Consider the following 14138-nt stretch of genomic DNA (forward strand, 5'->3'; position numbering starts at 1 on the left):
GTGAGGTCACCAGCTGATAACTGTCATATGTGACAGTTACCAGCTGATCGCCGAGCTGACTGCAGCTACGCTCCACGTTGTAGGAGCATGCGTGTTGGCCTGAAAATAAAGAAGTTAAGAACTCGTAAATGTCTGGTTATTCTTAACAATGCTGGCGACGAGGGACCAACCCGCACGAACCCACAAAGGGAAAAAAAGCAGTCGATAAGAAGAAGTCAACTAAGTTAACTACGAAGAAAAAGGCAAGAAAAAATATAGAAATTCTAGCGCACAGAAGTCAAAGCGACCAGCTGGAAATAAGAAAAAAAAAGGAGAACCAAGAAGTACAGTGAGTGAACTGTCTTTAAGCAGTTGCGTGTGAAACTAATGTGAGCAAGTAGAGTCAACTACGGCAACCGGCAACGTGACTGGAATAAAAGCAAAACAACGTGTGGTGAATTGTAGAGGAAAAACTGAGCGCAAAAACCCAGCGCATGAGGAGGAATCAAACAACTGCCATGCCAACGGAAGAAAACAAACGGCCGTAGGTAGTAACTGTCAAACGAGCAGCTGAGGAGAATCTGGGCTGGCAATCACGTCATCGCGTCCACGAAATTGACGTTGGCGGCCATTTTGTAGGAAGAAAAACGAACATTCTAAAAAGCAGTCTAGACTATTTAAACGTAACCAGGAAGCGCTCGCAAGTAAAACCACGACGCGTACAGCGAGCATATCTGCAGAACCGGGAGGAGTACCAGCGCATCGGTGGAGGTGACGGGTACCGGAAAAAAATGGTAAATTTCGGAGAAAAAAAACGTAACTCACTGAAGCAGCACACAAGTGACTTCATAGTTGGTAATATGAAAAAAACGCTAAATGAACTGTAGTTACAATAAAACCAGGAACGGGAAGAAGGGTCAAACTAGTGTAGTTTTGGGTAATAAACACAGAAGATATTATCCTTAAAAAAGTGTTACAAATAAAAACTCAGTATGAGTGACTTAGCCACTGGTTGTATATGGAATCTCTCACCCCCTGAGTCATTTCTACGTGCTGGTAGTGTACCAGTTTTAAAGTGGGAAGAGTGGAGGGACTATTTCCTCAATTATATCTCCACAATTGAAGAAGATGCAGAATTAAAACCTGAAAAAAGTACATCATCTTAATGCACAACTTAGGGGCAGGAGGAATAAAAGTTTATAATTCCATAAACAAGAAAACAAGGGGTGTAAATGATGGTGATGTATTCTCCAACGCTATTGATGACCTGAACGCATACTATAAACCTACAGTTTGTGTTGGCGTAGACAGATACAAATTTTTCCATAGGAAACAAGGGAAGGAGGAGACAATAGACGACTATGTATCTGCTCTAAAAGACCTAGCAATTAACTGTCGTTTCGGAGGACTACACAATGAACTTATAAGAGATCAAATTGTAATGCAAGGCTCCAACGAAAACATTCAAGATAATCTATGGGCCAAGGGGGGAGTACCCTCTGCAGAACATAATAGATATAGCTAGGAAAGCTGAACTCACTGAACGATGTGCAAAAGCTGTGTTAAAAGACGATAATATAAAGAAAGAATGTGACCATGTCAGCAAAGTGTCCGAACAAAAGAGTTGGAAAGTTAGCAAGCACACTGTAAGAAAGGAAGACACTATACAACCAGAAAGAAGACAAGAGAAACGGGGGAAAGGTTATTGTACCGATGCCTAAGCACCGCACACATGGCATATGATTTTAGATGCCCCGCCCGTGAAGCAAAGTGCACATTCTGTGGCCTAATTGGACATTTCAACAAGGCATGTAATAGGAAAAAACCACAACATGTAAAAGCAGTGGTAGACGATGAAGATGAATTGGATGATGACACAGATGAAGACATCAACATGTACATCCTCAACATAGACGATGAACAAGTAGAGGTAAAAGAAACAGGAAAAGGAGCTAAGTCAAGAAAACCGATGTGTGCTATGACTATTGGTGGGGTGAAAATAAGCATAGCGGCAGATTCAGGCTCGCCTTACACCATCGTGAACGAAAAGGTATGGAAAGCAAAATTCAAGGAGGTGATCGGTGAGAAACTCTATGAACCAGATATAATTATTAAATCTTTCAATGAAAAAACAATTGAAATATTAGGGTACAGATGTCTCATGTTCATATTCAAGAGTAGAGAGGCTCAATGTAAACTCTATGTATCAAATGTTGGACCATCTGTACTTGGATGGATGGACCAAGGAAGTCTAGGAATCAAGCTGGATCCTAACAGCCGTGAGGCCGTGTTTAGCATATCAGACACCGACGACTACGCAGAATTACAAACTAGAATGCCTATCAAGACCAACAATGACACTGAAACAAATGAAGTGGATGAGTTATGCAAGGGAAAGGTATGGAAATGTTCCAGCAGAATAACAAGGGATGAATGGATGGAGGAACAAATGAAGGACAAAGATATAGGAATGGTAATCCAAATGGTCAAAGAAGGTTGGTCTAGCCAGAATAAACTAAAAGATGGAATGAAACTTTTCTGGGAAGTGAAGGATGAATTATCCATAGAAGATGGACTACTTATGAGAAGCGGAAGATGCGTACCGCCGATGGAAATCCGGAAGAAAATACTGGAAGAATGCCATGAAGGACATCTGGGCATCGCCAAAAGTAAAAACATGGTGGGTGACATGTATTGGTGGCCAGGCATCAGCCGAGACGTTGAAAGTAAGGTGAGAAACTGTAAGTTGTGTGTGGAAGCAGACAAAATTCAAGTGACTTACAGACCTTCACTGCAGCCAATACAGAGCCCATCCATGCCTTGGGAAATTATTGGCATTGACATGATAGGACCGGTGTCTGATGAGAACGAACTACAATACATAATTGTTATAATTGACCACTTCACGAAATGGCCAGAAGTAAGGGTCACCAGAAAAGCTGACTCTCAACACGTAATCCAATTCTTGGAAGACACTTTTACGCGTGAGGGATTACCAAAAAAAGTTGTAAGTGACAACGGTGTACATTCACCACAGACCTATTCAAAGGTGTAGAAGTAGTGTGGCTCACTGGTTAGAGGCGGCAGACCCGAGAGCAGAGGACGGCCCGGGACCAGGGTTCGATTCCCGGCACGGCAGGTTTCTGGACCAGGGTCAGCGGACTCGATAATTCTCTCGCCTCGGTGCCCACTCTGATCAGCGATCACACTCGGCAACTCTGGGCATTAGCTTGCCTCATCTTCACTAACGGCCCCACCAGACCGCCGGGGATGCCTGGTCTCACCCTGGAGATACCCATTAAGGGACCATCTCTCAGGGAAGCCAGGAAGGGTTTCGCAGCGGTCGAAGCGCCTTGGGACCCTACGGGTAAGTAGTGCGCTATATAAATGCCTATACATTTACATTTACATTTACACCACATTGAACACATAACAACGTCAATATACCACCAAGCAGCCAACGGAGCCGTAGAGAGATTTTAAAAAGTACTTTACGGTATCATTCAGATAGCCACCTCAAACCAACTGGACTGGAAGAAAGAAATGATGAAGACAGTGTGGGCTTACAGAATAACGCCGTGTGAGTCTATTGGCCACAGCCCATTCGAACCCATGCGCGGACGGACTCCACTTACGAAGGACAATGTGGGCTGGGTTAAGGCTGCCCGCAGAGTACACTGGTCTTCAGAGGTGGTGAAAGAAAGACTGGCTCTAGCACAATCTAAGAGCAAGAGTAACTACGACAAAAAACATGGGTGCAAGGAGGTGGAAACCAAGGCAGGATACGTGGTGAAGGCAAGAAGAAGCGGACACGTGGGCAAGGGTCAAGAGAGACACACCAAACCCGTAACCGTTCGTGAAGGGTACTGCAATTCTGCACGCCAGAGGGATGGGAAGGCCTGGCATTACACAGCACTGTCAGCTCGCAAACATCCCGAGAACAGGACGGTGGAAAACACACTTTTTGATGCTACTGCAGAGAAATCCAGTACGCTGAAGGGAAGTACGCCAAGACTATATTTTTCTGACACTGAATCTGACATTGAATTTCTTGCAACCCCAGGGCGGAGAAGTGATGATGGTATGCACGAAGACACTCAACCAAAGGACCGTTCGGCCTCTTCATCCACACCTGCAGGCGCAAGGCGCAGGCTACCTGCCATTCCGGTCTGTGACCAGGCGCGACCTGTGCACATAAGCAGGGCTGGTAGACTGTTGGGACCGCCTGCTAAACTTAAGGACTATATATGTGGATAGCGGAGCCTTATGCTCCCTACCTGTTCTTATTGGTTCCATTACTCCCCTAAGGAGGGGGATGTGTTGTGTTTATTATACGTGCGTCCCTCATAGGACACCATACCTGGTGTGCTCGCTAGTGTCCCTGAGAGGACACCGTTCCAGCAGTGAGGTCCCCAGCTGATAACTGTCATATGTGACAGTTACCAGCTGATCGCCGAGCTGACTGCAGCTACGCTCCACGGTGTAGGAGCATGCGTGTTGGCCTGAAAATAAAGAAGTTAAGAACTCGTAAATGTCTGGTTATTCTTAACAATATGAAAATCTTAATGCTAGAAAATCTGCATCATTTCAGGTCATTTTCAGGTCGCAAATTAAATGCGTCTTTATAGGAATGTTGACCGCTTGAACCGCAGCATCACCACTGAGTGCCTGAGTTTGCCCCCGAGGCGGCGGGTCCCTTCCGTTGACCTCGGAAAGGGGAGCTTCCTGCTGACAAGGGGTGTTTTACTGCGAGCGTTTAAAACCAGCCTCCATCCCCCGGCTCCAGGCAGCCGAGGCCCGCCCGCCCGCCCGCCCCCTCGTTAGAGGGCATTAAATATTTATACGAGGCATTAACATACAAGAGAAGGAAATGGACGTGAACTGAGAGTGGTGGGGGGGGGAGGACTCAGCACGGGGGAAGGAGAGGAAAGAGTAGAGGGAGGGAGGGAGAGAAAAGGGAAGTGAGAAGAAAGTATGAGAGAGAAGACGAACGAGGTCAGAGCAAGTGAGAATGAGGTGATGGAGGGAAACTGAAGGAGAAGAAAGGTGAGGAGAGCCTGGGCTCCAGGAAGTGAGGGAGAGGGTGGAAGGAAGAATAAAGAGGCGGTGAGAGGGGAGGAATAAAAGGAGAGAGGTCTGCAGCACGTTGTGGTGGAAGAGGCGTGACTGTCCCCAAGAACACTGGGCCCGTTTCAAAAGATATAAAACGGAAAGGAGCGCTTAGAATACCCTCCATTCGCCACATCATAAACAACAAACACTAGCAAAGCCAGTAGCTCTGGCCTTATCGTTGCCAAAGCTTATTTTGTTTGTGAGTGGGTTTTTTTGTATGAAGGTACACTTTGCACCAGTAGACCTTGGCACTGAAGAGGACTTCTTATTGTGCGGATGCGTACATTGTGAAGAAGCAAAGCGCCTTCACGCAAAGTTAGGTAGCCTGTGGCTGAAGTGGGCGGACCCTCCGCCCTCTACTGGATGCTCTGATGGGCGAAAGCAAAATGTGACGGACGCTACAGCCGACCATTGGATGAGGAGGGCTGACTGTAAACCCCTATAAGTATTGGTATATATTGGGTGGTTATCGATTGAATTGTGCTTCCATAGGAAATGCATTTTTTTGTGTTGCTAGTAACTCCACAAAACTTTCAAAAAAAAGTGCTACGTTTAACTAGTTTGCGCATGGAAAGTTTTGGGGTAATAAAACTGGCGGGGTCCGAGAAAAGGGGGAGTTCCCAAAATGCTTTTTTTCATTGGAATTTTAGACACCATTACAGCCTAAACCGCTGAACGGATTTACGACAAATTTTGCAGAACGCTAGATCAAGCCCCACAAAGAGTGCTTTATTTTAATTTGGTGTAAATCTCTTCAGTAGTTTTTGAGCAATTAGTGCCCAAAAACGTTGTATATCTAGGGACGCGGAGCCTCCGCATACCCTGACCGATCTCAAGCTGAGATCTGATTGGCTGCCTCAACCAGGAAGTGCTGGCAGCCATCTTAGAACTCTAAACTCGGTCTAGTCCCCCCCAGTCCGCCCCCGGTAGGCCAAGGCCTGGAAAGGGGTGGGGCATTTATTTTGGGGCGGTGGCCACATGTGGCCACCCTCCCCAGGTCAATTTTGGCCCAGGGGACCCCAACTTTTTTGAAGGAGAGGGGGGCGCGTGGCCCTCCTCCACGGGCCGCTTTCTGCCAAGGGGAGGATCCCATGCCCCAGGGCCTGGCACATTTTTAAAGAAGAGGTGGGCACGGAGCCCCCTCTCAGGTTCGCGTATTGCCCTGAGATCCTCTAAAAGACCTGGGGAGCCCTCCCTTGGGGCCGCAAAACTAAATTGAAAGGGAGGGGGCCACGCGGTCCCCCTTTTCAAGCCATTAATTTACCGGGGAACCCTCCACTGGGACTAAGCGATTTCCCTGTCCACAGCGGTGGAGGAAGGGAAATCTGTATTTGTTCTCACTTGGCAAGAGCTTAAAACTCCTGCCAAGCACAAATTCTGCTCCCAGCGGGTGGGACTTCAAAAATGCTCCCTCCCACTGGGAGCAGACTTTTGATCTGCTTCAGAACAGAAGAAAAGAAGGCTCCTGCCTAACCGGAGCAATGTTATTAGCTGCTCCCTCAGGGCGGGAGCACTGGTGAGTTTCAGTGTTTGACACTGGAAGTTTCACCTAACTATAACGTCACATTAATCTTTATATTCACTGAAAAAAAAACACACACACACATATATCCGGCCTCGTCGATTTTACACTTAAGTAAGCCAATTATTCTCATTATAAGCCCACGGGGATTAGGGATCTGTGCATCTCCTGCCACTTAGTGGTATTGAACACGTCTACCCAATGGATCTCATTGAACACCAAATTCGATTTGGCAAATATGTGAACTGATGGATTGTCTCTGCCCTGTTTTTAATCAATACTGTTTGACCAAATTAAGCAGAACTACGGGGAGGGGTGAACACCTGCCCAAATGAATCCACCCCAATTTAAGAATATCAAAAAATTCTGTCTGACCTAGTGGATCTTTTTAAATCTCCATCATTATTTAAAAGTCTCCTACAAAGGGATTTTATCCACCTTATTTATACTTTAAAGTGCGTAACGCATCAGATTCACTTATACACAAGTGGGTATGCGAGAAAGACGCTTGCTCGATTCGCTTGGGGGCGGGGATACATGTTGCTCTTTTGTACAGAATATTGTCTGGTTTCGGCTCCAGTTTTTGCATTGCTGATCTTGCCCAGGTGTTTTTCACTGCTAAAGTTATCTTTCTCTTGTTTCTTCCTCCACATGACCTGGTGCGCCGGCGGCAGTGTGGCACAGGGTGTTTGCAAATGGTAAGTGCTCCTGAATTTCAATGTTTGCATTAATGTGTAGCTTATGTACAGTGCATCTACATATGTTGTTTTGCAGTTGCTTAGTCTTCATGGTACGTATGATAAAAGATGTGGATTTAAAGATAAAAAATGACGCAGGTGGTTGGACTCTGATCTACCCAGACGGAAGGATTGGACAGATAGCTAATTGTTCTCTTTTTCACCTGAAACTCTAAACTTTTCTTCTTCCACTTCCTCCCTATGACCAAAACCTTTCTAGGGTGTTTCCATTGTTACATCTAGCTCCAATTCTATTCAGTCCTGTAGACTTGAAGATAACTCTGCGTTTGTTGTACGTTGTTGCATTGACTGATGCAGGAAATCTCAGTGCTGCAACAAACCTCATTTTGGATCAATAGAGGTTCCAAGTGGCAAGCGATTGTTGGTTAGGGAGTTATGTGGTTAGCTTGGTTGTTGTTTGACTGCATGGCTAGCTGGCTAGGACTGTGCTTGTATATATATACCTATGACCTGTTATCTAGGTGAGTGTGTAAATAGATGTTTGGTTAGCTAGGTGAGGTTGTGACTTACTGGTTTGTTAGTTAATGACCGCTGCTTAGCTATCAATTTACATGGCTCATGATCTATTAGTACGGTTAGCGTGTGGATAGAATGCTGGTTGTTGCATGGACAGCTGGCTGATTTAATAATTTGTTTCATAGAATTTTGGTTGATTGACGAGAAGTATCCATGAATACATGACTGGTTAACATCCTGGTTAATGGATATTTTGTTGTTGATGATTACTTGCCTAGGCCACTGGATAGTTATTTGGTTGTATGGCTAGATGAATGATCATCTAAGCAATTGACTGAAATTTCGCATGGATGGATGGATGCAGAGTGGAAGTTTAGCTGGTAGGAGAATGCATTGTTAGGTGGATGTATAGCTAGGTCAGTCCATTGAAAGGCAGCAGTTTAGTTGGGTCAGTGCGTGGCTAAATAGCTGTGTAACTTAGTAAGTCTAGGTCAGGTTGATTTGTTAGCACCTGGGTCCTGTTAGCACAAAGCTGTTGCTCATACCCTCGTTGGAAATAAATATAGCTCTATAGTTAGCAAAGTGGTTTCTTGTGTAAAGGGTTGGTTAAATAAACACTTGTCTGGGTACATTCCTGGGTTGCAACCTAAACAATGTGTTGTTTGGGAGTTAGGCACATTGATAGCTGGAGAGTAAGCTAGCAAGCAGCAGGGGTAAATACTTTGCCCATGGGTGCATAAAGATTGGTCATGTTGGCAATAGTACCTTAAATAGACCATTGTAAGTACGGGCATGGGTTCGCCAGCTGGTTGCATTGATGGGTGGTTAGCTTGCTGGATGCTTGTGGTTGCTGGTTAAGTGGATGGTAGCTAGGTAGATGCATTGATAGATTTTTCGTTAGTTGGTTTGCGGCACAGGCAGTTCACTATTTAGATATGAGATATATGCCCAATAGTGTTAAAATGCTTTTGAGGTTGTTTTTGTTCTGCATAGACAGGCTCTGGCCCAGCAATTCAAGCTGGATTGCTCCTCGGCGCGTGGCCAAGACTGTTTGGCTTGTGGTTAGTCTCTTCTGTAATGGGGCTATCTAGCTAAAACAATAGACTGGACACTGCCCAGAGGAATTCTCAATGGTTCAGAACAGCTGGTCCAAGAATGTACATGCATTGCCTTTTTGTTGTCTTAGTTGGTTGCGTAAGCGAGAAGGTATGTTCAGATTTCGGTGCGGCTGTACTTATGACTCAAGCTGAAGCTCACTGATGAGGCAGAATGGGCCAAAACACTTTAGTGGTTGTTTGTGTTTCTATGTTCAGAGATGTTTCTATGTCTAGGGGAGATGGCTTGGCAACTCAGGCTTCACTGGGCCTTTGGGGTTAATTCAAATCTGATTTGGAAGAGGACTTCTCTTGTTTCTGATGTGGCAGAGAAACTCCGACAAATCTCCAGAGGTTAAGAAGCATTGGCGATAACATTTCCGTCCTAAACGTTTTTTGTTGCCTTAGTGGACAGATGGTGGTGTCTGGTTAATTAGATGATAAATGGATAGCCGACTGGTTGGATATGCGGCTGGTAATGTATGGAGTTATGGCTGACCAGGCACGTTTGTGAATGGATCTCTGTTGGTAGCTGGCTTGCGAAGGGGGTGTATGGCTTGGCGGAAGCTTAGCTGGAAGTAGCTGGAAAATTATCGGGTTAATTGTCCTTCTCAAGTAACACTGACACTATTGAATAATTTAGATCCTAAAGTATTCAGTGCCTGAAATTGCAATTTGCATTGCTTGCAGAATTATTGTTGGTGTTCGGCTCAAGTACACTGAGAAACGAGTCCTAGTGCTCCCTGTAACACTTTTTGTTTCCTGCCACAATCTTTTACGCTCCTTAAAATCCCCCCTCTGTGTTGTGACATAGTTGCACTTCGCGTGTCAATCCACTTGTCAATTTTTTGCATAGGAATTCTGCTTACTCGTCCTGCTCTACCTCTTTCCACAAGGTTGGGATTTGCTTGCACTGGTCTGTAGGACCAGGAAATGTTTATCTGAAAACTGTACTGTTATTTTAATGATGTATGTACCCATATACATGAGCTTCCATCCACTCCTTAGAGCTGTACCACGGCAGGAGACAGATTCATGTATCCTTCTTATTTGGGCAGCATCTTGATTCTTTTGGCATCTCCTTTTTGTGGTAGGGTTGGTTTCTTTTTTTCGTTCAATAGCTAAAAAAAAATTAAATGGCTCAGGCACCGCATCTGGTGAGCTCATGTGTGTTCTCTCCCGGAACTCATCCAAGGCTGCTAAGGAACCACCTCCTGTCAGTGTCCTGGCTGGGACCGGGACCAGCAGAAGTCCTCATCTTCATAGCGGGATTCAACATTCACAGCAAGATAAGCCTTTGGGACCATATGCGGATACAAACTCTGCAGCAACTGTGGGTACCAGTAAGAGCGGTCGCCCCACTCACTCCTGATACCTCTATGGCTTACTCCGGATGAGAAACCAGTGAACATACCCACTTGCTGTTACATCGAGGAAACCACAAGCAGGCAACACCTGGAGTCTAGTGGTACTGGACGCACATATGTGCATGCTATTTCTATAGCGTGAACCTAGTCAAAAGGCAACAGAGCACTGCACATGGTCAAAAACAAGCATAAAGTCAATGGGTAAGAGAAGATGGGGCCGGGTTTTGGATGGTTAATGCACTAATGGGTTGTTTTTAAAAGAGGTGAGTCTTCAACTCTTTTCTAAATTGGAGCAGCGTTGGGACAGTCCTGATGGATACGAGGAAGCTGTTCCAGATCCTGGCAACATAGATGGAAACGGCCTGCTGTCTTCTTTTAAATGTTTTACACTTCTTAGTCTGTAGTCTGAGGGTGTCCTGGCAGTGGCTGTACTGAGAGTCACCAGGGATGGTGAGGTTGTTTGCAAAGTAAGTGGGAGTGCTGGTCGTGATGGCTTTGTAAATGATGCAGCTAGTTTTGAAGACGGTGCGGGCCGGCAAGAGGAGCCAATGAAATTCCATCAGGTTGGGGGGTGATGTGATCATATTTCTTCAGGCCCTGGATGAGATGGGCTGCAGCATGTAGGGTGCCCGTAAAGTAACTGAAAGCCCCTTTAAGCCAGATGCGGTTTGGATGGTACCACCGAGAGGTTCACCTGCCTTGAAATACAGAACAGGGACAGAGCCAAATCCCTCTAAGAGGTGGTGATTCTTCGACAAATATCTCATTTTAGAGATTAAGGTTGTCACCCTCCGGGGTCCCCTTACCACTACATTACCTGACACTGGTTCCCCCTCATCTAAAATCCCCAAAAGATCGCATCTTGTTCCGGGTTAAATTGATGGGCACGTAAAGACAATTGAGCACCAGGTTTCCAAATTAAAATCAATACTAGACCTTGCTCCTGGAGATTCTTTACCTTCTGATTAGAACCAGCTCAAACATAAGATGGATGAGGAGGGAGAAGAAAGAACAAATCAACGTGTGTCTAAGAGCGGGTAACTTCAGATATTGGTTTTTGTAATATATTCCATCTGAAACTTCACTGTGGCCAGAGGTTGTTTCTTAAGTTTCTTATATGGATAATCTTTTATGATTTCTAATTGTATGAACTGTTTTGAATAATCTCAATTTTGTTTCTTCAGAATTAGAACGAGCACTTGACATGTCAACGCAAAAAGTCTGATCTCCTTCATGACAGTCTTCTCCTAACATCTTAGGCTCTTCACTTTATTTTGAACATAAACATAATCCTCAATTACCTGACACCTGGTCCTCGTCCCTCCAGAGTCAGCCATGGTGCAGCATTGCTTTTAATAAATGTGCAGAGACCAGCACCACTGATATTTAACATTGCATGATGCATTCTTGCCCCATGGCACCCTTTTTACCACCTCTACCGTCTCCTTCCACTAGAGAGAATGCGGTCTACAGCAGAAGAAGCGCGACCCCTCTGTCAGGCAGCCAGGCTCCCAGCATCATCAAATCAGTCATGGCATCAGCTCTTTCTGGACAGTTGATCCGGCTATCCAAATACCAGACAAAAGGCCAGACATGCAAAACTTTATTGTAGTCGGAAACACGCCTATTCGGAGCTTGCAATAGTAGAACTCTTTTAGGCTATGTGCAAAACCCATTTTAGAAGTCGGTAAAGTTTTACCAACTCCTAAAATGGGATTGTGATTTGTTAATAATGCGTTATCGAAAAATAGTTTTTTGAGCATCCTTTCTAAATGTCAAATCGGTAGCAGATTTATCTATGAATCTATGATTTGCTGTCGCAAACTAATGAAGTAGCCGGCTTCCAAATTAGAGGGGGGGGTAAGGGGGGGTAACTTTTTTGCAAAGGGAAAGGGGTCCTGTTTTACTTCTTTCCAAATAGGGGTACAAGTTTCTGGGTTAGTAGGCAGTGGTCCAGAGGACTACTACAAAGTTTCACTAAAACCCCAAAAACATTTTTAAGAGTTTTTTTTTTTTAAAGCAGCACCATTTCCTTTAAGGAAAACGAGCTGCTTAAAAAAAAATTATAGGCAATCACTAGGATGATGGTCTGCTGACACTTGCAGGCCCCCATCCTTTTGAATTTGGCCAGTCAGAACGAGTCACAATTTGCAACCAACCCAATTAATATTAGGTAGCTAGTTTGAACTGCGACCCATTCCAATTCCTTATTTTGCAAGCAGACCTATTTGTGCATAATTTGTTTTTTAAAACAAGATTCTGGTCGCAAAAAGACTATTCTCAAATTGATGTCAATTCTTTTTGACCAGAATAATTTTAAATCTGGCCCAAAATGCCATCTTCAGATTCTGGTGGTGTTCCTGTGTCATCGGTAGCTGATCTGTGCAGGTTCTAACGCATTACTTGAGAGGAACAGCCTTCTCGTGCTTTGCCACAGAAGAAGCTGAAAGTCAACTCTGATATCAATTCTCCTGATTTTCAGCTTGAACTTGAGGCTCTTCGTCTTACTAGATTGTTCCACGTGTGATGTCTGAAGCTGCAGGAACTTGGGACTTACTTCCATCTTCTACGCCTGCCTTTGAATTTTCCGTATTTGTACCGCCCTCAAACACCCAGATTAAAGAAGGATCTTTTCTAAATAGCCAGGTTCTGAGCAGTTTCATAAAAGTTAAGCGACGAGGCTCAGAAAAATTGTTTTTTGGCAAGGAACTCCACTTTTTGGCCATCAAGAGTCTACCAATGTCAGACTTCGTAATCCTTGTGACTTTGTGTTTCACTACAGGGAACCAGTGTAATGCGACCAAGCTCCTAGATATAGGGCGAGATGTGGAAGACCAAGCACTAGACTGGCATGGGCGCGTTGATCTATTTAACGCCAATGAGTGAAATAAAGAGAAGGACCTAGGTGAATGGCATTCTAGTAGTACAAGCGTGAACCAGTCACTGCCTGGAATACAGAGCCTGGTCCAAAGCAAAGTCTTGGTTACGAACTTTACTGACTGGGATGGGCAGCGTGGTAGTTAAACTGAGGGAGATGCACCAATTTGGAATTCTGTATAATCTGAGTGGAGTTATGGTGAGTTTTTACTTATCCAGTTCACATCCGCAAAAACAATTACGAGATTTTGATTGTGCAGCCATCTGGACTTTTTTCAATATTGACAACTGCTGCAGTCCACCCTTGCTTGGAATGGAGCAGTTTCGGTGGTCAATCATGAACCCGTCCAAACCCGATGGATACCAGTATTCCAATAGGATGAGCTCTTGAGCACCATCGGTAACTTACCAATTCAGTCTGCCATGGTTACTGGTGAAAGAGGTGTGGGGCAGCGGCCAGGGAGCCTGACTTCGGACCATAGGGTTCACGGTTTGATCCCCGGAGCCGTCCGGCAGGTTAGCCCAGCACCATGTGATGCTGGGCAATAGCGTCCTTAATCTTCCCGACGTCCCCCAGCGCCGGGACACCTCTCCAGAGGTAGCTATGCGCTTTACAAATGCTGGTATTTCATTTCATTTTACTGCAAACTTGGGCAAAGGGTAAGCCAGCACCGCCATTGTCATTGGTTTTGGATTAGAAAGCTGAACATATTACAATTGGGCACAGAAATCCTGTGTGAACTCAGGACAGTCTTTCGAAAAATTGAATACTAAACTAGTTATTTGGAGCTAATAATTTACAAAACTGTGCAATCCTAAATTCGTTTGCAGAGGTTCTTGCCTCTAAAGTCTTCTTCTATTCGGGGGCAGAGAGGCTGCTTTGGAACATTCACAGAGTATTAAAGAATAGACAGCCGCAAAGACTAGAGTTTTGGGAGTCTTGTTTGCCAAGGTACTAACAGCAGGATATAGC

The 14138-nt window shown here is 44.9% G+C and overlaps 1 protein-coding gene across 2 annotated transcripts in view; it reads left to right on the forward strand.

Annotated features, from left to right (window-relative positions):
• NRBP2 (nuclear receptor binding protein 2) overlaps window positions 1–14138 on the forward strand; it is a 383035-nt gene that overhangs the window by 247857 nt on the left and 121040 nt on the right. For both annotated transcript variants that reach the window (XM_078686579.1, XM_078686580.1), the window contains exon 7: window positions 7288–7311. In XM_078686579.1, the coding sequence (XP_078542705.1) occupies window positions 7288–7311 (24 nt within the window). The remainder of the gene's footprint in view (window positions 1–7287; window positions 7312–14138) is intronic.

This window comes from Lissotriton helveticus, chromosome 4_1 (assembly GCF_964261635.1).
Source record: "Lissotriton helveticus chromosome 4_1, aLisHel1.1, whole genome shotgun sequence".
NCBI classification, from domain to species: domain Eukaryota; kingdom Metazoa; phylum Chordata; class Amphibia; order Caudata; family Salamandridae; genus Lissotriton; species Lissotriton helveticus.